Source organism: Strongylocentrotus purpuratus, unplaced genomic scaffold, assembly GCF_000002235.5.
Source record: "Strongylocentrotus purpuratus isolate Spur 01 unplaced genomic scaffold, Spur_5.0 spur5_scaffold_12, whole genome shotgun sequence".
In the NCBI taxonomy this organism is placed as follows: Eukaryota; Metazoa; Echinodermata; class Echinoidea; order Camarodonta; family Strongylocentrotidae; genus Strongylocentrotus; species Strongylocentrotus purpuratus.
In genome coordinates, this window is record NW_022145597.1 from 17,449,079 (window position 1) to 17,473,775 (window position 24,697).

A 24,697-nucleotide genomic window follows, 5' to 3' on the forward strand; every position below is an offset into this window, starting at 1 on the left:
GATTGATATTGTTTAAGTTGTTCGATAACATCACTCAATTCGATTTCATTGGAGATATATCTCAGTAAAGGCTATTATACTCTCAAACAAATCTACACCATTAAACTTCAAGCTCACTCACACATGATATATTGCGACACTTTCAAGGCTACTTATTATTTCAAGTTTATGTATATACAAACGGCAACAGCTTCAATATTAAATGAAGTTCTTCTCACTTAAATCATCGGTCTGGAAACAATTATTTGCCCATTGTTGTATATTGTATAACATTTTCACTAACGATGAATTTACATTGTAATGCAATTTTCAAGTTTCTTAGATTTATTTAGGAGCTAGAATAGAAGATTGATATTGTTTAAGTTGTTCGATAACATCACTCAATTCGATTTCATTGGAGATATATCTCAGTAAAGGCTATTATACTCTCAAACAAATCTACACCATTAAACTTCAAGCTCACTCACACATGATATATTGCGACACTTTCAAGGCTACTTATTATTTCAAGTTTATGTATATACAAACGGCAACAGCTTCAATATTAAATGAAGTTCTTCTCACTTAAATCATCGGCCTGGAAACAATAATATTTGCCCATTGTTGTATATACTTGTCACTTGTTATATTTGTTATATGATACTAAAGCAAATCGTTACGCGTATCGATAGGATAATGTGAATAACGTGTCGAATAATAACATCATTGCGTGCTATTATTAACCGGACTAGACATGTAAACAAAAATTTAAACATGCATACACTTTTGCCAGCAAGCAAGTTTTTCAACAAAGAATACAAAATGTGAACAACGTTTTACATTTTAGTCAGGACAGATTAGAAGATGCTTTAAAGCATGCCCTATAGTTGAACTGTAAAAGTTGTCTTCTAAAGTCTTCCATATATAAATTTAAAGGAGGTCAATAATCATTATGAAGGTTGACACATCAATTATATTGTGTATACATGTAACAATTTGAAAATATTTTTTCTTTGGGGGGGGGGGGGGGGGGGGAGGGCGTGGGCAATTCAGAAAGGGACCGATATGTGAAAAATTGGGTAGTACTACTAGCCCATGGACTGTGGCCTAAAATGGAGGTTTACTAATATCCTTCAAAATGTACGAGTAAATATTGTAGAAATATGTATTCTGTTGGTATCACGTAAACACAGTTTACATTGTATGTGTACAAGGTTAAGAGTTATAGAATAAGATCTGTGGTACAAAAATGAATATTCAGCTTGCTCTTTTAAAAAGTCCCTTCCTGCCTACTTACTAACATTTACCTAATATATATTTACAACCCTTCGGAATGCACACTAGATACCGGCAAAGTAAAATTGAAGTGTGAAAAAAGTATATTGCTTGTAATTGTTATACTATAGTTTTGCTAAAGAATGTAATTTTGTAATACAACAAACCTGTGAGGGGGTAGCATAGAGCTATATAATAAGACTTATCATATGGCTCTATGAGGGTAGTCACTTCCGTCACCTCCTCCCCGTTCACTGGCGTACTGATGGGGGGGGGGGGGACCAGTAACCCCCCCCCCCAATAAAATCAAACATGGTTTATTTCTAATTTGATACCAGCAATTTACAAATGTTGCTAAAATGGCATTATATTCCCCTGGAATCCCGGGGCTCTACCCCCTGGACCCTTCCGAGGGCCCTAAGGCGGCCCCTAGATGCTCATCCGTCTGATCGTAATTTGATGCCTTAAAACCCTGAGATTCTGGGGGCGCCGCCCCCTAGGCCTCACTCCAAATTAGTGACCTAGTTGCCAGTATCACAAATAAACCTTATCAAAATGCTCATCTGACCGTAATTAAATGCCTAAAGAACTCCTGAGCTTCATGGGGCTCCGCCCTTGACTCCCGCCGGGGCTTTGCCCCTGGACCCCACGCCAATTTAAGCTTTTTGCTTCGCTCGCTTTGCTCTACCTGATCGTAAATACTTGAGCCCCCCTCCCCCCATACCCACACACACACACCCCAACGTTTCTGCTCATTACGCCACTGGCCCCTCTTGCTCACTATGTTCCCTCGTCCCTCGCATTTCGTCCGTCCCCCCCTGGTCATGAAAAGAAATCGCCGCCCCTGATTAAGATTGTAGAAGCCCTAATTGATTGGAGAGCCAGTCAGCTAGCTATTTTTTATTTACACGCTAGCGAGGGGAATTTCTCGATTAATTCCAATGGATCGAACCGCTTAAAATTCCAATGAAACCGCTCGCGAAGAGTCTAGCCTGGATCGGAGAGCTCGCTAGTGCTATACGCTAGTGTGAATTTAAAAGACAATTTCTAAAGACAATTTCTCTCTTGAAAAGGCTCTGCCAGGCCCCTCAAGCTCTGCCATGTTGTATGGATCCATTCGAAAGCAAAATAAGCCCACTCAATAAATAATATATATTAAAACGTCATAGCGATTCATCCAAAAAAGAAATCCACGTAAGAGGCATTTTGAAAGTTTTAAGAAAATTCCTTCAAATTCCAGGATATTGGGTGTTATTTTTCAGGAAACTTTATTTAAACGAGTGGAAGCACTGGCGGTTCTGTTTTTTTTAAAACTTTAACAATTCTTCTTGGATCAGATATAGACCAAAAACAAGCCTCATTATCTTCAGTATACAAGTGTCATTTCGGACCTTACAGCTTTCATAGAAATCGCTTCTGGACCGTCAAAGAAAAAGTTTGAGAACCCCTGGTCTACGCATTATACACATCAGGACCAACTTGACAACTTGACACAAATTTGAGGGGGGGGGGGGGTTCGACCCCCCCCCTTGCGTACGCGCCTGCATGTGCATCCCTTTCCTCCTTATTCCCTTATCCATCGTTACCGTCACTACCCTTTGAGTAGGGCCGGCCCCCTCCTTAATAACGACTCCCAAGCCATCAAGAATGACCCAATAATTTATAGATTACCATTCTGCCGTTCTTTGGAGGGGCCGGCCGGCGGGCGCGGCCTTTTCAGAAGTGTTTCTACTCTAACCTTTTCATGCACTACGGCTTAACATAAACAAGCATGGTAAGATTTTTTTGAAAAGAAGCATAATTCCGACTCAGTTTCGCATAACCTAAAAATAAGAATACGACCAGTCACCCCTCCCCCCCCTCTCCTCAATGCATCCGCCTTCACGCACCCCCCCCCTTCCCCTTGTCTTTCCCTTATTCGTCGTTACTGTCACTCATTTTTAGTGCCATTTCGTTGTCTTTCTTTCTCCCCGGCTCCTCTCTTCTTTTTCTTTCCTCTTTTTTGAACTCTCTCTCTTTTCTTTTCTTTTTTCTTCTCTTTTCTTTTATCTTCTCCTTTTTTCCCCCTTTTTTTTTCTTTCTTTTTTTCTTTCTTTTTTTCTTCCTCTTTTTTTCCATCTCAATTTTTTTGCGCCGCCAATAGGGGGGGGGGGGCCGCGGCCGTTTCGGCCCACCCCTGGATCCGCCAATGCCTTATTACAAGCACTGCCATTGATCACCATCACTCCTCTTCTGATCAATCAGTCATCATCACCATTACCCTGGTTATAATTGAAACCACCTCATATCACCACAACTGTTATCACCTTATTACAAGCACTGTCATTGATCATCATCACTCCTCTTCTGATCAATCGGTCATCATCACCATAACCCTGGTTATAATTGAAACCACCTCATATCACCACAACTGTTATCACCTTATTACAAGCACTGTCATTGATCATCGTCACTCCTCTACTGATCAATCAGTCATCATCACCATTACCTTGGTTATAATTGTAACCACCTTATATCACCACAACTGTTATCACCTTATTACAAGCACTGCCATTGATCATCATCACTCCTCTTCTGATCAATCAGTCATCATCACCATTACCTTGGTTATAATTGTAACCACCTTATATCACCACAACTGTTATCACCTTATTACAAGCACTGACATTGATCATCATCACTCCTCTTCTGATCAATCAGTCATCACCATTACCCTGGTTATAATTGCAACCACCTTATATCATGCACAACTGTTATCACCTTATTACAAGCACTGCCATTGATCATCATCACTCCTCTTCAGATCAATCAGTCATCACCATTACACTGGTTATAATTGCAACGACCTCATATCACCACAACTGTTATCACCTTATTACAAGCACTGCCATTGATCATCATCACTCCTCTTCCGAACAATCAGTCATCATCACCATTACCCTGGTTATAATTGCAACCACCTCATATCACCTTATTATAAGCACTGCCATCGATCATCGTCACTCCTCTTCTGATCAATCAGTCATCATCACCATTACCCTGGTTATAATTGCAACCACCTCATATCACCTTATTACAAGCACTGCAATCGATCATCATCACTCTTCTTCCGATCAGTCAGTCATCATCACCATTACCCTGCATGGTTATAATTGCAACCACCTCATATCACTAGTATCGTCATCACTTAACATTTTCATCAACGTCATCCTCATCTTAATCATCTTCCTCAACATCACCATCATACATTGTGACTTAAATAATTCCCTTAAAGAGAAGGTCGAGTTCTGGGAAGAGGAAAAAAATAATTTGTGAGCGTTATCAAATGCAAATGGGGAAGAACATCAGATAAAAAAAATGTTCCCTGAAAAGCATGGCTCTTCAAATGCCTCAATATTCTAAATAGGGACAGATTTTTATGCCACATGTTCGTGTAGTCCCATATACATCTTTCTGTGTACAGGTGCTTGTAATCGGGGACAGATTTTTATGCCACATGTTCGTGTAGTCCCATATACATCTTTCTGTGTACAGGTGCTTGTAACTTTACCAAGACTGGGCCAAATTTCTTATAATTTTGATGATTCCAGAACCTTGCAGTACACACCAATAGTATGCTAGCTGATCAACCTCTTCTGATCGATTCTTTCAAACTGCAATCGCATTACCAAAACTCAACTTTATCTTTAAATGTATACATGTATTACTACCTTTGTATGAAATGGTTTTCATATCCCATCATTCAATATTTACACCAGACAAGAGACATAGTTATGTCACCATCACCACCATCGTCGCCATCACCATCACCATCAGCATCTTCAACAGTAGCACCATCATACAATGTGTAATGCAATACCATCTTGACATAAAAAGGGCTTTCATATTCTATCATTTAATATTTACACCAGACGAGAAACATAATATTTAGTAATAATCAAAGTAATACAAACATACAAATTGTGGGATAGTTCAATGGTAAGGTAGGAATTGCATGCAGTACAAAGCTACAGCAGATTGAAACATGATTTATTGTGTAACGATTGCAATAGCGTTGAGACTCGTAAAAATATGCAGATTTACCACGTGTACATGTACTTAAAGCCCCACTGCACTACTTATAGCTACTTGCGCCCTCTATATAGCAAACAATGCATAATCGGTGCCTGTTGGTCCCCCATGATCCCCTTTTGCTTATGTTAATTGAGAGCTGATTTGATGAGATAACCACCTGTCAGTGACCTTGCAGGGATGTCTAATCCCCCCTGGCCAAACTAGTACAGACAGGCTTTAAAACGATCAACATTTGAAAACCTTCCTAGTGATAATAAATGATAAGGAGAAGCATAAGAACATGTTGATTTGCAAATGTGAATTGTAGTGACACCACGTATTCCATCTAGGCATATAATGATATGAACCCAAGTTGCTACAATACTACTACTACTACTACTACTACTACTACTACTAATAATAATAATAATAATGGTGGCTTCTTATATAGCGCACATATCCATCACGTTGTGACGCTCCTGGCGCTACCCCGATTATTACCCTGGCTGTAGCAAGGCAGCCATTCAACGCTCTAGCATTTCAAGGAATTAATTCCTGCCAGGTACCCATTTACATCACCTGGGTTGAGAGAGGCAAATGTAGATCAATGTCTTGCCAAAAGAAGAGATGGAAAATAAAGAGAAGTCTTCTTTCATTGAACTGTTGGCCCACCACCAAGAGGGAGTATTGTTCATAACGGGCCGAAACTCCTAACGACTGGTGGTGGTGCAATGATACAATTACCACCATATTCTCTTGTTTTCTTTAACAATGGTGACCAATGAAGATGGAGAAGGATTTTTTTTTTAGTGAGTTTGTTATGTACAAAATATTAATTGTAGGCTTATTCAGAAATGTCACTCTATTTTGTAATGTGCTTACAAAAAAAGACAAGGAACTAACAAATTTGTAGAAAGGCTTTTACTCTTAAATCACATTGATGTAAAGTCCTTCTCCACACTCCCCTATAATTATAATGTAACATTGTACATGTATAGGTACTGTATGTCCATTTATTTATGTCCTACTTCATTAGGGTAAAGAGTGGCAAATGTAGATTGATACAACAAATACTACCTATCTTTTTGGGTTTTGTTTTTCTCAGCAAAGGTACCAAATCCTCTCTCAAAGGTTGGTCCCAGATTTATATAATTATACCTCACCGATACTCATCTGTCAAGAAAATAAAAAAATATTACACATACGCCTCATGCCACGTATTCCTGAAAATAAGGGCATCATTCTCGATCTATCTCTACATGTCTTCATGGAATAATGTTTTATTTGTGTTGACAGTATATGTGAATGTTCACTCTCGCCGAAATCAATTAATACAAATAAACTTCACTTCCATGATTGCGTTGAGATGGGATTGTTCATTGGAAAGAATAGTTCCTATATTTCATCAGAAAAACTGCTCTTCGATTGACCAATCATCAACTAGTGTCTTACTAATTAGTACTCGGGATTCTTTTGACTATAACTCAGCATGCAGTGACTATCTGACTAACTAACAGCGGGGCTACATGTATGTATGACTAATTAGTACAAGTGTTCACTTATCAGCATTCAGGATACGTTTGACCGATCAGCATACAATGACCACTTTCCTTACCAGTATTCAGTGTCCATGCGACTAATATGCATGAAAATGATGCTGCTTGACTAATCTTGATGTAGCGCCTGTCCACATATTAAAGGGATCCGGTAACTTTGTCTCAGATTCTGAAACAAAATCCTGGATTTAGCTCATGCTGCAATGATAATTATAAACCTTTAGGTCAGTCAGGAATCCCATAACTTTTACAAGCCGATCTCCTGTCTGATTATCAAGATACTTATGATTGGAAATCGAAACCAAATTTTGCGTTTGCCTAACGGTTTTCAAAACACTAGAGTCGAGTGGGGAAAACGAGTATGGTAAAACCGGTCACTCAAAGATTTTTTACTTTTTTGAGGCACTTCTTGATTTTGAAGCGCAATTTGTTTAGGGCTTCAATATTACACCATATCACAGACACTGATAACAAGTAGGGCCGTGCATCTCAGATTTAACATTGTTAAACGATGCCTTAAAAGCAACTCTGACCACTTGACTATGCACTGGACAGTGTCTGTCTAATCGACGTTCACTTTCCCTTTGACTTTGCAGCAAACACTTTCTATGTGAATAATAACCATTTATTTTCAATCTGCCTTTTCAACAGTCACTTCACACCTGACCTGACTAATTACCATCCAGTGTTTTTCAATGTCCATACGACTATAAGCCAGTTCGTACATGTAAGCTTCGGAATGCATGACCCCAAAATATCCCCAAATCTTTTACACTATAGATACATCCCACTTCTGCATTTAGGAATAATCACTGCCGAAGTGATGGTGGTGCTTCATGAATACCTTTTGTTTGCCTCTTGAGAAGAATACTTCCACCTGTGTATCAGATAAATGTCCTGTCGGTGCGTCAATGAATACTGATTACAAAACCTTCATGAGCACGATACCAGTATTCTTGTCGATGGTTTCACAATTTGGGAACGGATGACCTTTATCTGCCCATGCGCAAATCCTAATTACGAACTCGCTTATTAGCATCAATCATTGTCTCTCCGACTACACTGTTCCCTTTCCTGAGGATTGGCTGTCTGACGTAGCAACAGATGTTGAAGGGGGTGGGATGGTCTGAGGCTTGGGAACCTTTGCAAGCACACTGGCAATCTCTTTCTTCTCGTCATAGTTTTCCCATAGATCGTATAGCTTTAGAATTTGCTGTGTGATTTCAAGTATCTGAAAATGATGAAACGCGACACAGGTAGCAATTGAAGACATGTACACATCCATAGCTGTAGTACACTAAAACAACATGTTAGTTTTCTTTCTTTTGAAAGATAGTGGTGTACTCTCACTGTCAGATAATTGTACCCCTATTCTCAAAAGAATAACAAATTACCTATTCACATATCTAGTACCCCCCCCCCCCCACATAAAAAAAGGTACTTATCCCTAGCAATGGGAATATGCCAACATTTCTTCTCAAAAGCTGTCTAAATTCTTAACTGTTGCCTTTATTGCTGCCAACTTATATACTTATTTTGAGTTTAATGTTTCATATAACGTATCACATATGAACATGTATAGCAATGTAAAAATCACCTGGAAATTGTAGTGATTTAAAAAAATACTTGCATGACTGGATATTGTAAGCTGACCCAACCTTTTTTTCTGACTAGGAAAGCTTCACATATCATGAGTTTCTGAATTAACATTCACATGGATATTCTGGACCTCAGTTGGCTAAATTTCGCCTTTAAGGTAAATCCAAACTTGATAGCAAACTACTCTGGAATAAAGCAGAAAAATCAGAGAAGTAGACTGGTGAAAGTTTGAATGAGATCGGACAAAAAATGAGAAAGTTATGAATTATTCAAAGTTGTGATGACTGCAGGTATGGGCTCTTCATATAGGATGAATCTGTAATGGTCTTTATGATGTAGTGGCGGACAACTTTCCCATTTGTTCCATCAAACAAAATGATTAAAATTCCAATTGTTCAGAATCGTGCCACTCCGGAGGGTCTTTTCTCTTTAGAGGACCTATAATAATAAGCTTTCCATAATATATTTCGAGTAGTGCCCCAACGGAGAAAGCACTTAGGAGAAAAACAGAAATGAAAATGTTTGTACCTGACAAACTGCAGAGTTATGCGGGACTATGTGGCAATCCAATGACCAAACTACCAATTTGAGATTTGCATAGACTTTAGTGATCTCATATTTCGAACAATCATAACTTTCTTATGATTGGTCCGATTTTATTCAAACTTTCACCAATCTGTTAATCGGGAATTCCTGCTTTCATGCAAATGAACTAATAATACAAGGGTTGGATTGCCATTTAAGTTTAAACCTTACCTTGTCAAGGTCTACATTGAGATCAGCAAACCAATGTTTAGTATGATCATTCTGAGATATCACACACGCCATGTGTAGGGAAGCTAAATGATGTATAAAAAAGAGAGAATTTTAAGGGAAAAAAATAATTCCATCAGGGATTGCTCTGTACTATTTTGACCCCATCCTTGAGGTACATGTAGCTGAATTGTGTATTAAATGGGCTCAGATTTTAAAAAGAAACATCCTAAAAGTTGTTAAGTAAAATGATTAACATTTAGAAAGAGAAGATTAAAGCCCCACCACGCTACTTATAGCTACCTGCGCCCTCTAGCACAGCCAACAATGCCTAAGCGGTACCCGTTGATCCACCATGATGCCCTTTTACCTATGTTAATTGAGGGCTGATTTGATGAGATAACCACCTGCCAGTGACCTTGCAGGGAGGTCTAATCCCTCCATGCCAAACTAGTGCAGAGGGGCTTTAATGTTCAATGTCAATATATAATCATAAGAATCCTGGAGAATCAGCAGCAGTAAAATTCACTCTAAAATGATGGATAATATAAATACAGAAGTAGTTTCCAAGAAATTCCATGCCCTTCAAAGCCTATCTGTACTAGTTGGGCCAGGGAGAATTAGACCTCCCTGCATGGTCACTGGCAGGTGGTTATCTCATCAAATCATCTCTCAATCAACATAAGAAAAAGGGGACCATGGGGGACCAACGGTCACCTATTAGGCCTTGTTTGCTATATAGAGGGTGCAAATACCGTGCAGTGGGGCTTTAATGCTCAGGGCAGCAAATCTAACAATGAGAGCTTGAACAATTTATTTAAAAAAAGAACTACACCTTTCCTTTTGAAAAGAACAGGTTCCTTCATTGATTGTGAAGTTAATACTCATGGAAGCAGGCGCGTACACAGGTTCCTTCATTGATTGTGAAGTTAATACTCATGGAAGCAGGCGCGTACACAAGGGGGGGGGGGGGGTTCGAGGGTTAAACCCCCCCTTTGATATTTTTTATATGTGTATTTTGGAGGTAATAAGAAAGGGAGAGAGAGAGAGAAAGAGACAGCGAGGGGTGGGGGGTAGCATATGGCCCGGGTTCAAATTCAGTTCTCTTTAATTTATTAGACTGATGTTCTAGTTATCTACCATGTGATTGCCATGTGTACGCCACACCGAATAGCGCCTCAATTTTGTTTATTGTTGTAAAGAACTTAATGGCATGCACCCAGTAGATTTGTATCATGTGTCTGATCTTGTTATTGAAAACGAAATCAAACACATCATCATAATCTACAGAGTGCAACCAATTTTTTTTTTAACAACAATTGAAATTTCTTTCATGAAGCCTAACAATACAAGCTGTTTTTGGTTCAAGGAGCATCGTAAAGACATTGAGTCCTTGAAAAGTTAATTAATACTGATTTTCAAAATAGTATTGAAGAGCAGCAAAGGCGAACGATTGTTGTTACAATTTAGAAATTGTTACTCCAATCGATTTTCCCTCAAAATTACCATGAGATACATGTATCAAGCTACATACATTGTAGAACTATCTATGATCAACAAAAAAGATATTGTCTTGAAAACAGTCATAAAACAATTGAACTAGAATGAATAAAACATAATGCAGATGAATAAAACTAGAATGAATATGACACAAGCTCATTTTTACCACGTTCATCATAAGTACCAAATACCAAAGCAAAATTTGAGCCAGATGCATATAATGGTATTAGCTTAAAGACAATGATTCATGACAAATTGTCAATTGTCATGAGTTTATTCTCTAGACGTATTGCAAAAGATAATCAGAATAGGTAGGATCAGAATGATACCACTACTACAAGGCCTAATTCTACATGTACTATACTACACTGCTGCCTTTGTTGATTATGCTTATAATAATGATAGAATAATAATTATAATAATTTGTGGTAATGAGCATTATTTAGTTTTTTCCCCGGAAGCTCAGTGAGGAGAGGAAGGGGGGGGGGGGGGGGGGGGGGGGGGGGGGTAAGGAGCATTAATTTGTTTTTCTACTCAGCACACCCCCTCCACCCCCCCCCCCCCCCCCGTGGGGTGTGCTGAGTACAACAAAAATGAATGCTCCTTAACCCCCCCCCCCCCCCCCCCCCCCCCTCTTGAGCAAAAAGTCTGCCGTTAGGGCTAGATGACTTACCTAAAGCAATTAAATATGGAGGGTATAGTAGGCATACATCTGTTCTGAGGCTGTCGTTAATTATATGCCTACAACAAAGAATGGGATAAAATGTTGAGATGATAAGGATTCACCGACAGAGATAATTTTCCATCAATTGATTTTTTTTTTCTACAATTTTATAAATGCAATTACCAACAACAAAAAAATTAGCACAGGATCTGAGGGGAAAATGTAAGCCATGAATACTTGGTTTAAACAACAATGTGGACACGTTTGAGTTGTACAGAATACAAATCCTGGACTCGAGGAATGTTGCCACAGTATTTTGAATTACAAGTAATTCAGAAATTGCTCTCATCATAGATGCACACATGCAGCGGTGCTTTGAGATTTCTTCCAATGGTAATCGCTCCTTGCTTTACTTCGTAAAAGATACAGGGTTGGCCCCGGGGGTACAGGTTGCAATTCGGTCTTAGGTTTTGGGTTATGTCTGGTCCAGGATTGAAGTAAGGAATTGGTATAATAAAGGAAACCGACCAAGGGTAGTGGCTCAGCTGAAAACTAGATGGAACTTCGACTGTGCGCAATCGAAAATGATGCCTCCGCCATAGAGCGATTTCACAAACCAAAACAGAAGCAATTTTTCAAATTCAATTTTAATTGTAATCCATTAACAGGTTCTCAGAATATTGTGATTACAAGCTATTTTTCATATACATGTATGATCCTTTTATCTTTGACCTCATGACCATAAAATCTAATCAGTTCATTGGCTTTGCAAGATACATACATGTCTTGAGTTTGATGGTAATTCGTCCATTGGTTCTAATTTTTGCATATACATATATAAAGAGCCCCATGACCTTTGACCTTTGATCTCATGACCCCCAAATCTAATCAGTTCATTGGCTCAGCAAGATACATACATGTCCGGCATTTGATAGTAATCTGTCTATCGGTTTTAATGATGTGATCATCAGCTATTTATGCATATATAATGAGCCCTCTGATCTTTGACCTTGTGACCCCAAAATCTGATCAATTCATTGGCTCTGCAAGATACATACATGACTTAAGTTTGGCAGAAATCCATCAATCAGTTCTTGGGATAACGCGATCACAAGCGATCACAACGAAGGCATAAATATACGTGAGCAGTGAGCTCTGGAAAGCTCCAGAGTAGCGCTGATAAATAAAAACTAGATGGACCTTCGACTGCGCGCAGTCGAAAAATGATGCCTCCGTCAAACAGCGATTTTACAAACCACAACAGAAGCAATTTCTAAAATTCAAGTTTGTTTATAATCCATTAACAGGTTCTCAGAATATCGTTATTACAAGCTTTTTATGCCTCCGTTACGAAGTAGCCGGAGGCATTATGTTTTCCGGTTGTCCGTCCGTCCGTACGTCCATCCGTCCGTACGTACGTCCGTACGTCCCGTTCTTGTGATCGCGTTATCTGAAGAACCGATTGATGGATTCCTGCCAAACTTTGGTCATGTATGAATCTTGCAGAGCCCATGAACTGATTAGATTTTGGGGTCACGAGGTCAAAGGTCAAAGGTCACAGGGCTCATTATGTATGCAAAAACAGCTCGTGATCGTGTTATATGAAGAACCGGTTGATGGATTCCTGCCAAATTTTGTTCATGTTTGTATCTTGCAGAGCCGATGAACTGATTAGATTTTGGGGTCACGAGGCCAAAGGTCAAAGGTCACAGGGCTCATTATGTATGCAAAAACAGCTCGTGATCGTGTTATATGAAGAACCGGTTGATGGATTCCTGCCAAATTTTGTTCATGTTTGTATCTTGCAGAGCCGATGAACTGATTAGATTTTGGGGTCACGAGGTCAAAGGTCAAAAGTCACAGGGCTCATTATGTATGCAAAAACAGGTTGTGATCGCGTTATCTCAAGAACCGATTGATGGATTCCTGCCAAACTTTGGTCATGTATATATCTTGCAGAGCCAATGAACTGAGTAGATTCTTGGGTCATGAGGTCAAAGGTCAAAGGTCATGGGCTCATTATGTATGCAAAAATAGCTTGTGAACGCATTCTCATTAGAACTGACAGATGGATTTACTATTTAACTCTGACATCTTGCAGAGCCAATGAACTGAGTAGATTTTAGGGTCATGAGGTCAAAGATCAAAGGGTCATATATGTATATGAGAAATTGCTTGTAATCACGATATTCTGAGAACCTGTTAATGGATTACAATTGAACATGAATTTGAAAAATTTCTTCTGTTTTGGTTTGTAAAATTGCTTTATGACGGAGGCATCATTTTTCGACTGCGCGCAGTCGAAGTTCCATCTGGGCAATTCCACAATTGGTAACGTTACATTTAAGCAAATTTTCATATTTCATTTTACTACTACATCACCATCTATTCATTTCAAGTCACAATCATGTTACAATATGTTCACCCACCCTAGGTCTATAATATAAAAAAGAATGAATACAATTGAACAAATATTAGAGTCGCCATGGTAACTTTTAATGTTGGTTGGTAACGTTACAAAAAAAGGACATGCGAAAAAAATCAGTGTCTTCAGACCAAAAGTTTCCTAAAACGCGAGATACCTCAAACAAAGTGTCGTATTCATTTCAATTCTAGTGTCATGATAAATATTTCAGCCAATAATTTTAGCAGCTTGACTCTTCAATTTTTTATTAGACCCAAAATTCATGGTTGGTAACGTTACCGGTTGGTAACGTTACAGTTTGTCCATGCAGAAATAAGCGTTGTAAAAAGCAAGTGTTAAACCTACTCCTTCCTTAAAATCAAAAGATACACTTTGCAATTACATATAAATTAACATAGTTATCAATGTAACTGTTATTTATAACTCCAACTCACAATTTGAAACAATCCAAACATATTTACAACACTTTTTATCCAAATGTTACATTCTGAAGTTCACCATTTGTCGTGGGATTATGCATGTCAACATACATAATAACTTGATTTCACATAGTAACTATTTTATTGAGAGAATTTTAACAGAGTTCATGACATCATGACAGAGACATTGAGCAGATATTCAGTCCATAACACAATAGAATGATAATGTGTTGTTTTGTTCCATAATCCAATGCATGTATTTTATGTACAAATGTACTTGATACCATACAAATCTAAAATTTGAAAAGCCCACGGTTATTAACAACTTCTTTAACGAATGTATTTGCCGTCGATTTAGACCTGTACTCCTTCCTTAAAATCAAAAGATACACTTTGGAATTGCATGTAAATTAACATGGTTATCAATGTAAGTGTTATTTATAACTCTTACCCAGACACAACTTGAAACAATCCAAACATATTTACAACACTTTTTATCCAAATGTTAGATTCTGAAGTTCACCATTTGCCATGGGATTATGCATGTCAATAATACATGATAACTTGGTTTCACAAAGTAACTATTTTTGTTGAGATAAGTTTAACAGAGTTCAGAATAAAAATGTGCGGTTGTATTCCATAACCCAATGCATGTATTTGATGTAGGGCCTACTTGATACCATACAAATCTAAAATTTGAAATGCCCACGGTTGTTAACAACTTCTGGAGGAGCCAATTTTGTAATCATCTTGCTCTCCATGTAGAAAATGGCATCCTTTTTTGTAGGCCATTTCCAGTACTTTCCCACTGGCTCCATCACTGACACCTGAAACTCACCCTTGCGTGTGAACCCAACAACTTCACCAGGAAATTTCTTTCCTTCGTACTCGACCACATACCAATCTCCCACTACAATGGCCTTACTACCACTTTGGGTAACCACTACATCATCCTTGTCTGCCCTATTGTCTTTTGTGAGAATGTGGGATACCACTTCATCCTTTACGACCTTCAGGAAATGCATCTTTCCGATGCCAGTGAATGGCTTGGCCTGAATGAAAACATCTTTCAATTTGAGCTTCTCATTCCGCTTAGCAATTTCTGTTGACTTGACCTCTGTGACGCATACATTCTCCATGAAGCTTGCTGCTAGAACAAAGCTGCTTGCATCTGCTACAATGTCTTGGCGGCTCAGAACTCTTTGCATCACAAAGCGCTTGGCTGACCCTCCAATACCATCAACGGGGCCTTTTCCATGGGAGGTCGAAAAGAAGTTCCACTTGATTTGAATCTTGTGAGCCTCTTGAAGTGTGCAGAGTGCTGCTGCCACAAACCGATTTTTGAATTGCGAAGCTGGGCCATCTGACCAGATAGAAATAGATGTTACCGTATCTGGTAGATATCCTAGCAGCACATCAAGGTAGGCTATGATGGTTTCCTTGGAGTGTGTGAGGTCATCAGATGCCAGGATATGAGAATGTAGAGATCCAGAGTACCAGAGTGAAGAGGGATACTTGACGTTGATTCTAATGTGCGCTCTGGACTTCATCTTGAGCAACGCATGTAAAATTTTCAGAGAAATCCACCTGGAGGAGGGCACTGTGGGTGTCATGTGATTCAGGAGAAACTTTTTCCCTCTGAGCATTGTATGCTGATGCTTGCTCACGCTTTACATAGCAGTGCTGCAGGAACTGAGGTAAGATGGCAGTGATGTGCTGTACTAGCTCTCCTACAGTTCCCTCCTCTTGAATCTTCATCATCCGTCCATCTTTATCCGTCTCCCACTGAAGCCATGAGCAAGGGCTGTTAAGGGATCCCTCAAAAGAGAAGGCTTTGCTAAATCCTGCTCCATCTTTGCATTCTGCACATTCATTCATCCAGCACTCTCTTGATGGTTGCTTGCAAAGGAGCAAAGCTGGGAGATCACGGGTGTAAGCAGGGAATTCTGGTTGAGCCTTGTGAAGTGCAGTAAAAGCATTAATGGCATTCTCGTGGTACCTGCAGAGACAGACATTATGTGGCAACTTTTGGCTAAGCAGGACATGCTTTGGGCGACACTCTGCAAACTTGGACTTTCCCACATGTACTTCTGGGTAAATCTCACAAAAGAAGGCATATGTCTCTTTAATTGAAGCAGTGAGGTGTCTAGCCTGCATTTTCTTCTTTCCGTCTGCATTCCAAATAGTCACTACATCCTTTCTGCCTGGGGCCTGGCGACTCACATCATCTCTCTCATAGAAGTCTTCGATGACTTTCACTGTATCTTCACTGACTTTAGGAGGACCCGTCTTCCTTTTCTCTGCTGAAGCTGATGGTAGTTCATGTCCTTGCTTAGCTTCTTTCTCATACAACTTGCGAGAGACAACAATTCGCCGTTTAGGAGTGTCGGGGAGTACTCGATCCATTATCCGATGTGCCCTGGCAATGGCTTTTGCGAGTGCCATCGCACTTTTGAAGGGCCCATGACTTGCTTCTGCTTCTGCTTCTGCCTTTCTTTCTTTCTTCAATTTCCTGTGCTTTGCTACTCGTTTCTTTGTTGCTTCTTTCGTCTCCCTTTCCAGTTGTTTTCTCGCATATTTTGGCGAGGTCCTCTCTCTCAGCTTTTGCTTCTCCCGGCACCTCTTCATGGCTGCTGCTTTTTTCTTCAAGTATTCTTCATACTTCCCCATCCTCTTCATCTTTTCTATGTAGTGCCTTTGTTTCTCTTTCTTCGTAAACTTGGGCATGATGACCTATATATCAAAAAATAATTATAATTTTTTTAAATATTTTTGTACAAACCAAATCTTTAAAAAAAAAAAATAATCAGGATGAACAAAGATTTCCAGATTCGTAATTGGTATTAGAATCCTTCTATTAGTGCGAATCTGGATAAGTGTTGGAAAGTCACCATACAGAAAAATTGATACAATATAACAATTATGAATAAAATCACTTTTTTTTTCTAATTTACAAGAAATCATATAACTTAAAATTCATGATTTCCCATAATATTTAATGTATCCTTTGGAAATTTGAGTAAAGGTCAATTGCCATGTTTTCTCAAAGTGTTAAACAACTGCATTCGGATTAAGATGAAAGTTTCCACGGCAACAAATTAGCCAATGCACATAAAAACAAATACAAAAAAGTTCATTAACCTTCACTTTTTCATTTGCATCTATTCCATCTAGTTGATGTACATGTACATTTGCATGTACATGTAGTTGATACTAAATATTTTATGTACTATCAATTGCCAATGTTGACTTTAAAAAGTGTAGTGTGAACTGTACATACAATGAAGACTGTAGAAAGTAGCCTAGCCTGATCTTAAAGTATTTCAAGAAACATAAATAAAGATTACAGTTACTACAATTGAAAATAAATAAACTTACCAGATGCTGACACTGGGTGACAGTAGATTGAGATTCAACAAGTTTTGCTAATTAGAACTGCTTTCATGGAGAAAGATTCAAGAAGAGTTTTAATACAGTAAAGATGATTTGACTCTTCCCAAATGTGATGCTGCATGGATTCTACACAGATATGATGCTGCTTAAATGGTTGTCACATGGCTGTCACATGCCTTTAATAAATGTTCTATACTGCCATCTCTTGTCTTAGTTAAAGAATCACTTCACTTTCTTCTGATTAAGGCTTACAAATAAGTATCTCCTGGCACTAATATCATGGTTGGTAACGTTACAATCCTTAAGCCTGGTTGGTAACGTTACATGGTTGGTAACGTTACAGATTTTGACTGCTAATATTTTCTACATCATAGAATATTTGTAGTTCTGGTTCCTTTACTTCAATAGAGCATTGTATAGGAAAGGAAAATTTGAAATATGACAATTAATAGCCCCCAGATTTTCTCTCCAGAAAAATAAATTCATGTTTTGGTTGGTAACGTTACATGGCGTATCAAGGGTTTTAGTCCGGCAGCCAAATCCAGATTATTGGCCTAACCTTGTTTTATGGTCTATAGTTTTTTTTTCAATGGATTTTGATTGCTTAGACCTTCTATTTCAAGAATCCGATTGCTGACACTCTGTCAGCCTTGAGCAATTTAAGATATATGACGTCATACAAAATGGCCGCCAAAGTACATGATTTTCCTTTAAAAATGAATAATAAATATATAATAAGGACTTTTTCTTCAATTTTTGGCAGCCAAATGTCTGTATCTCTCTAGGACCATCACTAAAAATATGTTTCGTGGTGTTGCATGGCCAGAGATGACCAGCTTATTTGCATATTTTGAAATAGCGCCCTCTATAAACATATTAATTTGAATAAAATATGTGTGCCAGCCAAATGCCAATTTCTTAAATCTATGTCACGTTGAAATCATATTAAATGCTTTTTTGGGGAAACAATTGCAGTTGTGCTGCATTAATCTTTCATCGTGTTTGGTACAAATTTAGATAGGGTAGGTGTGGGGAATGGAAGACCCTTAAGCACATTTGCATAATTTACATAAACATGAACAATGTTACACATACAGACATTTTTGCTTTCTCTTTAGTATTTTTTCTCTTTATTTGGTAACGAAATTGTGGTGATGATGTAACTGATTAATAAGATAACAATGATTAATGACGTCATCACCAAAGGTCTCTCATTACCTACATGTGTAGGTAATAAGGGACAGTTACAAATCAAGACATTTTAAATACAATTTGAATGAAAATGGGATTGTTATAGTTAGTTCAAACACTTTTTGAATGATATACATGCAGCCAATGAACTTACTATAATTTTGAAACGATTTTAAAATAATGGGGCCCAAAATATTTCTGTAGTTTTTTGTTTACCGTAATAAAGGTGCTCTCAAATATGTTAAAATACTTTCAGAATAATTTTCTGGCAATATGACTTTTACATTTATCAAACTCACAGCATAGAAACAACTTCTTAAAATTAAATGCATTCAAATTAGAATGGTGACACGTACAACCAAATATGTTTCATGATAGTGCCTTTCAACATGAAATGAACAACTGGGGAGAAGTAGGCCCCCATCTTGGACCTGGTGTCCCCCATTACCTACACACATTTCTGATCAGACACCATTCATAATGTGAATTGAAACACCCATTCACAACACACAGTGGCCATAAACTTTCTGTGATGGTTGGCACATTTCATAAACTTCCTTTTAAAACTATTTTTTAAGGGCCACCCCTAAATATCTGCATACACCACAACATTCAGTGAAAATTGTGTTTTTATATCAGAGCAAAATTTTACGATCAAAATTGCTTATCTTGGTCAATTTTGCCAATTTTCTCGTAGAGAGAACGCACTGTATAGTCTTCGAAATTGGATATATGCAGTAGTGTTGTTGAAGGCCACATATGTCGCTATATCAATATTGGATCCAACACGGACAGACAGTGATGGGTTCAAGCTTGGTGGTCTCCAATTCCCTACACCTACCCTACATATGTCAAGAAAAAAATGGCTATGAAAGAATTTATTTTTCAACAAATCGGTGAGAAGTGGTTTTACGGCACACATTATTATTCAATTAATAGGCTTTATTTAGACCAGCATTGCTCCAACGTCAGTGAATGTGGATAAAGCAGTTGACATCTATACTACACAGATGCATGATTTTCAAAAGAAATTACCTTGTGGATTCTATGTCACAATTTCCAAGAATGTTCAAATTACCGTGGCAGCCATGAAGAAGTCAATGTTGGGGTACGAAAGTCTATGAAAAGTTGATCTACTCCAGAGTAATAGGACTGCAGACAAGTTCAAGAGAGGTCAATGTCAAGGACATTTTGTCATAAGAGCTTTCACCAGTCCCAACAGCACTTTTTGATGATTCTGGAAACGAGCACTCCCATGTCAAAGACGGACTTATAGAATTTGACAAAAGTTGAGATGTCAGCCAGGCATGAGACACTGGAACAACCTTGTACAGTCATTGATGGTTGTGCTCTGCTGTGAATGAAAATCTGATTATGTTTGCTTGGTGTTTGACAGATCCGAGAGTATTTAGAGGTCATAACGGGTCGAGAGTCTTCCAACTGAGTCCCGCGTCACTGCTGCCCTCCAAGAAACTATCTCTTACTGTTCGTCGTCGTCGTCGTTGTCATATAGATCATGGCTCACCCTTGTGACCCGTTTGATGAGACCTTTTGATCGGCATCTGTCTCCTGCAATCCGGTAGAGTGTCTTTAGTATTTAGAGGGTGGCTAGTGATTTCCCTAAGGTCGTAAGTCCATCTGAGCTTGAGTCTTCCTTTGTTACGTGTTTCTTCAAAGGTACCTTGAATGATAATTTGTCAAGGTTGTCTCCTGATCTTCTGCTAACGTGACCAAACTATTGTAGCTTGTACTTGTCAATCCTGGTAGCAAGTGGCGGTTGATCTTCGATGATGGACATTGTGTACACTGATTGGTGTTGTAATCTCTTCATGATATCCCAAGTAGCTTCCTCCAACACCACATTTCAAAGGCAGATTGCCGAGCTTCCACCCTCCTTGACAATCATTGACCCAAGAACATTATATAAACTTGTCCACTTGATCAACTTCTTCTCCATCAACCACCATGCTCTGTTGCATGTAGTTAATTTCCACCAATCATGATCTTGGTCTTTTTCACATTGAGGTAGGGTCCAAATTATTCACTTGCATCCTTCACTCTTTTTTAAGGAGTTCTAGTAGTTCTTCTGATGTTCTTGTTATAAGTGTTGTCAGTGGCATACTGAGCAAAAACACTTGGAGGGGCAGAAAAACAATCTGCATCACCACCACTCATACATGTTACATGCAGGCCCCGCGGAACTTTTTTTTTAAAGCGGGGTGGGGGGGGGGGGCTGAAGTATTTACGATCAGGAAGAGAGGAGCGCAAATTGGCGTGGTGTTCAAGGGGCACAGCCCCCGGAAGCTCAAGGGTTTCAGGCATTTATTAACTGTAAGATGAACATATTTTGATACCTCATTTCACCTCGGGTCACTTTCTTTCTTTCTTTCTTTCTAGTTCTCTTTAACATACTTTATACAAAAAGTGAGGGGGCTCGAGTCCCCTGAGCCCCGCTGTTCTGCGGACCCTGACATGTAGGCTTTTAAATAAGCATATTGTTTGCTTGACTGTGGATTTACTAAAAAGTGAGAAAAAACCCAGGAAAATCATGTCATTTCAGCAACATTTGTAAATCACTGGTATCGAATATATAAAAAAAAACAGTTTGAATTTTGTTTGGGGGTTCAACTGTCCCCAACCCCCCCCCCCATACCCTTCCCCATTAATACGCCAGAGAGTGTTGTATTGTCGGCGTATCTTAGGTTGGTGATCGTTCGTCCACCAACAGAAACTTGACCATAAAATGCCTTTCTCATGATGAATTCAGCATAGATGTTGAAAATTTATGGTGATAGGTTGCAGCCTTGACGGACAACTTGACCAATAGTGAACCTTTCGGTGTCGCCATTCTCTGCTCTTACTGTTGCTTCTTGGTATTGGTAGAGCGACTGGATGAGTTGAATTATATGTGCTGGAAAGCCCATCTAGCTCATAATCTTCCATAGGCGTTTATGTTGTACGCAGTCAAAAGCTTTGGAAAGATCAATAAAGCTAGGGAGAGAAGTTGTTGAAACGTGTCTCTAGTGTTGCTAACTTCACTATCTTTCCATGACAACAAACTACAGTTGATCGACATCATAATTATATGCGCGAGTCTGCAGGATGATTGGGTGCTCAGAAATAGGCAAAAGCACAAGCAGGCCTTTACCGTCAAGATGAGGTTCTTGTTGAAGTGATTCCAGGCAGTGATGTCATGCCAAGGAAAGGTCTGTCCACAACATAGTTATGATGAAGCAGGCAACATCAAAGAACAGCAAGCGATTGGAATTGATGCTAATGAGAAGATGTATGTTAGGGTCCTAGTGGATGAAACAGACGTCTACGTACTACTTTTGCATCATTATCTACATGACGGACTTATAAAACGCCAATTACCATGGAGACGCCCCTTCACAAATCGAACTGTTATTGATGTTCCTGCCAATGTAGACAAGTTAGGAGATATCATTCCATCGATGTTGGCAGGACATGCGTTGACGGGATGCGACACTCTTGGGGCATACTTTGGCATTGGATAGGGTACAATGCTGAAAGTGATGAAGCAGAAGATTCGACTCCCTTAGGACTGAGTTGGCAATGTTGATGCAGCATGGTCATAATTATGTCATCACTCAACCTACTCAATGCTTTGCTTCATGTTATGGACAGTCAACAACCAACTGAATGTCAGAGGCTCGTATCAACGTGTGGCTATCAAGGGTCCGAAGACTAGGAGCTCCAAATACCCCCAAACCTTGCCTCACTACCTCAAACTACTGAAGCGTTTGTAGAAAATGTTAAGAGAACTCATTTGCAAACATGCGTGTGGAAGCACGCATTACAGTCACGACCTTACTTTGCAGAATTAAGTGTTAAATGACACCCTCTTCCACATGGAATATTTTAGGGTTCCCAACACTTTAGAGAGCTTTTAAACAAATTTCAAGATTTTGAAGCAAACTTATAAACGGATACAGTCCTGTATCGTAGTGGTAGTTCGTAATTTTTAGGTTAATTTAAAAGAATCTAGTACCTTAGAATACAAATCTAGTTTCTTAACGCTGTCACTGAAAATGGGCATTTATCACCATATGCCACCTCATATCTATGGGACAGAGAGCATAAAATTCAACCGTGTTTTGTTCGAGTATCAAATTACAAAATAAAAATAAATGTGCAGCACAATCTTTACTCACTGTATTCAGTGCATCTGACTCATGACATAATGATAATCTCATGTTAGAAATTGGTATTTGGCCATCATTTTGACCTATGCAAGTTAATGTGTCTATAGAGGGCGCCATTCCGAATTATGCAAATTTGCATATCATTTGTGATCATACAGCATTGCAATTTTTATTTAGTGATGATTCTAGAAAAAAATTAAGATATTTGACTGCCATTTAATGTAGTAAAATGCTGTTAAAACTTTTTATATCATTAATTTTGGTTAAAAAGGGGATTTTGGCGGCCATTTTGTATGACGTCACATATCTCAAATTGCTCAATGCTGACAGAGTGTCAGCAATCGAATTCTTCAAATTGATGGTCTAAGGAACTGTAATCCGAAGAAAAAAAAACTATAGACCCTAAAACAAGGTATATCGAGATGGCTGCCGGACTATTTGGAATTTCGTGAACTGTAGACTAAATCACTTTTTAACTTGAATTTTGCTTAATGAAACCATGAGGGCATTGTACTCCCTCAATAAATTCAATAGGTTTGTGAGGATATAGTTACTTTTATGTTGATAATGACTTAAATAACTTTTTTTCCTCTTATATTACAAATTTCACAGGAAAACATGAACAATGTTCATTTGCAATTTTCACTCACTTATACCAAATGTATGGTGTGGAAAATATTTTTTTCAGATACTTTGTGGTGTCTTTAGTCAAATACAAAAAAAAAAAAAAAGAAAATTTGAATTCTAAATTTTTTACTCATGTCCACCTAATCATGGAATTGCCCATCTAGTTTTCATATACATATATGACCCTTGGTCTTTGACCTCATGACCCTAAAATCTCATCAGTTCATTGGCTTTGCAAAATACATACATGTCTGGAGTTTGATGGTAATCCGTCCATCGGTTCTAATAATAATGCGATCACAAGCAATTTTTGCATACATATGAGCCCCATGATCTTTGACCTCATGACCCCAAAATCTAATCAGTTCATTGGGTATGCAAGGTACATACATGACATAAGTTTGACAGGAATCCATCAATCAGTTCTTGAGATAACGCGATCACAAGCTGTTTTTGCATACATGAGCCCTGTGACATTTGACCTTTGACCCCAAAATCTAATCAATACATTAGCTCCACAAGATACAAACATGACCTAAGTTTGGCAGGAATTCATCAATCAGTTCTTGAGATAACCGATGAGAACGGGATGTACGGACGGACGGACAACTCCAAAACAAAAGAGCTCTGGGGGGGGGGGGCATTCATGCCACTGGTTGCTCTCAACATTGGTCTCCTAATGTTGATCTTTAGATAATATTTTTTCCTTCAATAATGAATTATCAAACCAGGTAAGTTCTGTAGATTTGTGGCTATGATTTGTATGTCCCTTGAGAAACCAATGCCAGGCATGGTTAGAGGAACTAGTGGCATGAAAGGCCTGCCATAGTTAAATCCAACTTAAAGTCGATCTTAGTCTTTATGAAACACCCCCCTGGTAATATAACAATAAAATACCTAAATATCACTCTGAGAAAATCACATTTTTTATCACACCAAATCCTAAAAGAGCTCCTGCAAACAGAAAAGTGTGTTGTACAAGCACAATCATCAATACCACAATCAAACTTCTGGGGGTGTTTCACAAAGATCCTAAGTAGAACTTAACACTAAGTTGGACTTAAAAATTATGGAAAGCCATTAGCATCTTTGAAAAA

At 38.6% G+C, this 24,697-nt stretch overlaps 1 protein-coding gene across 3 annotated transcripts in view; it reads right to left on the reverse strand.

Moving 5' to 3' along the window:
- Positions 1 to 7,283: 7,283 nt before the first annotated feature.
- Positions 7,284 to 24,697, reverse strand: part of LOC105438645 (cyclin-C) — a 40,209-nt gene continuing 22,795 nt past the window's right edge. For all 3 annotated transcript variants that reach the window (XM_030981965.1, XM_030981966.1, XM_030981967.1), the window contains exons 9-11: positions 11,389 to 11,456; positions 9,219 to 9,301; positions 7,284 to 8,094 (exon numbers count right to left, since the gene is read on the reverse strand). In XM_030981965.1, coding sequence (XP_030837825.1) covers positions 7,921 to 8,094; positions 9,219 to 9,301; positions 11,389 to 11,456 — 325 coding nt within the window. In that variant the 3' untranslated portion in view covers positions 7,284 to 7,920. The remainder of the gene's footprint in view (positions 8,095 to 9,218; positions 9,302 to 11,388; positions 11,457 to 24,697) is intronic.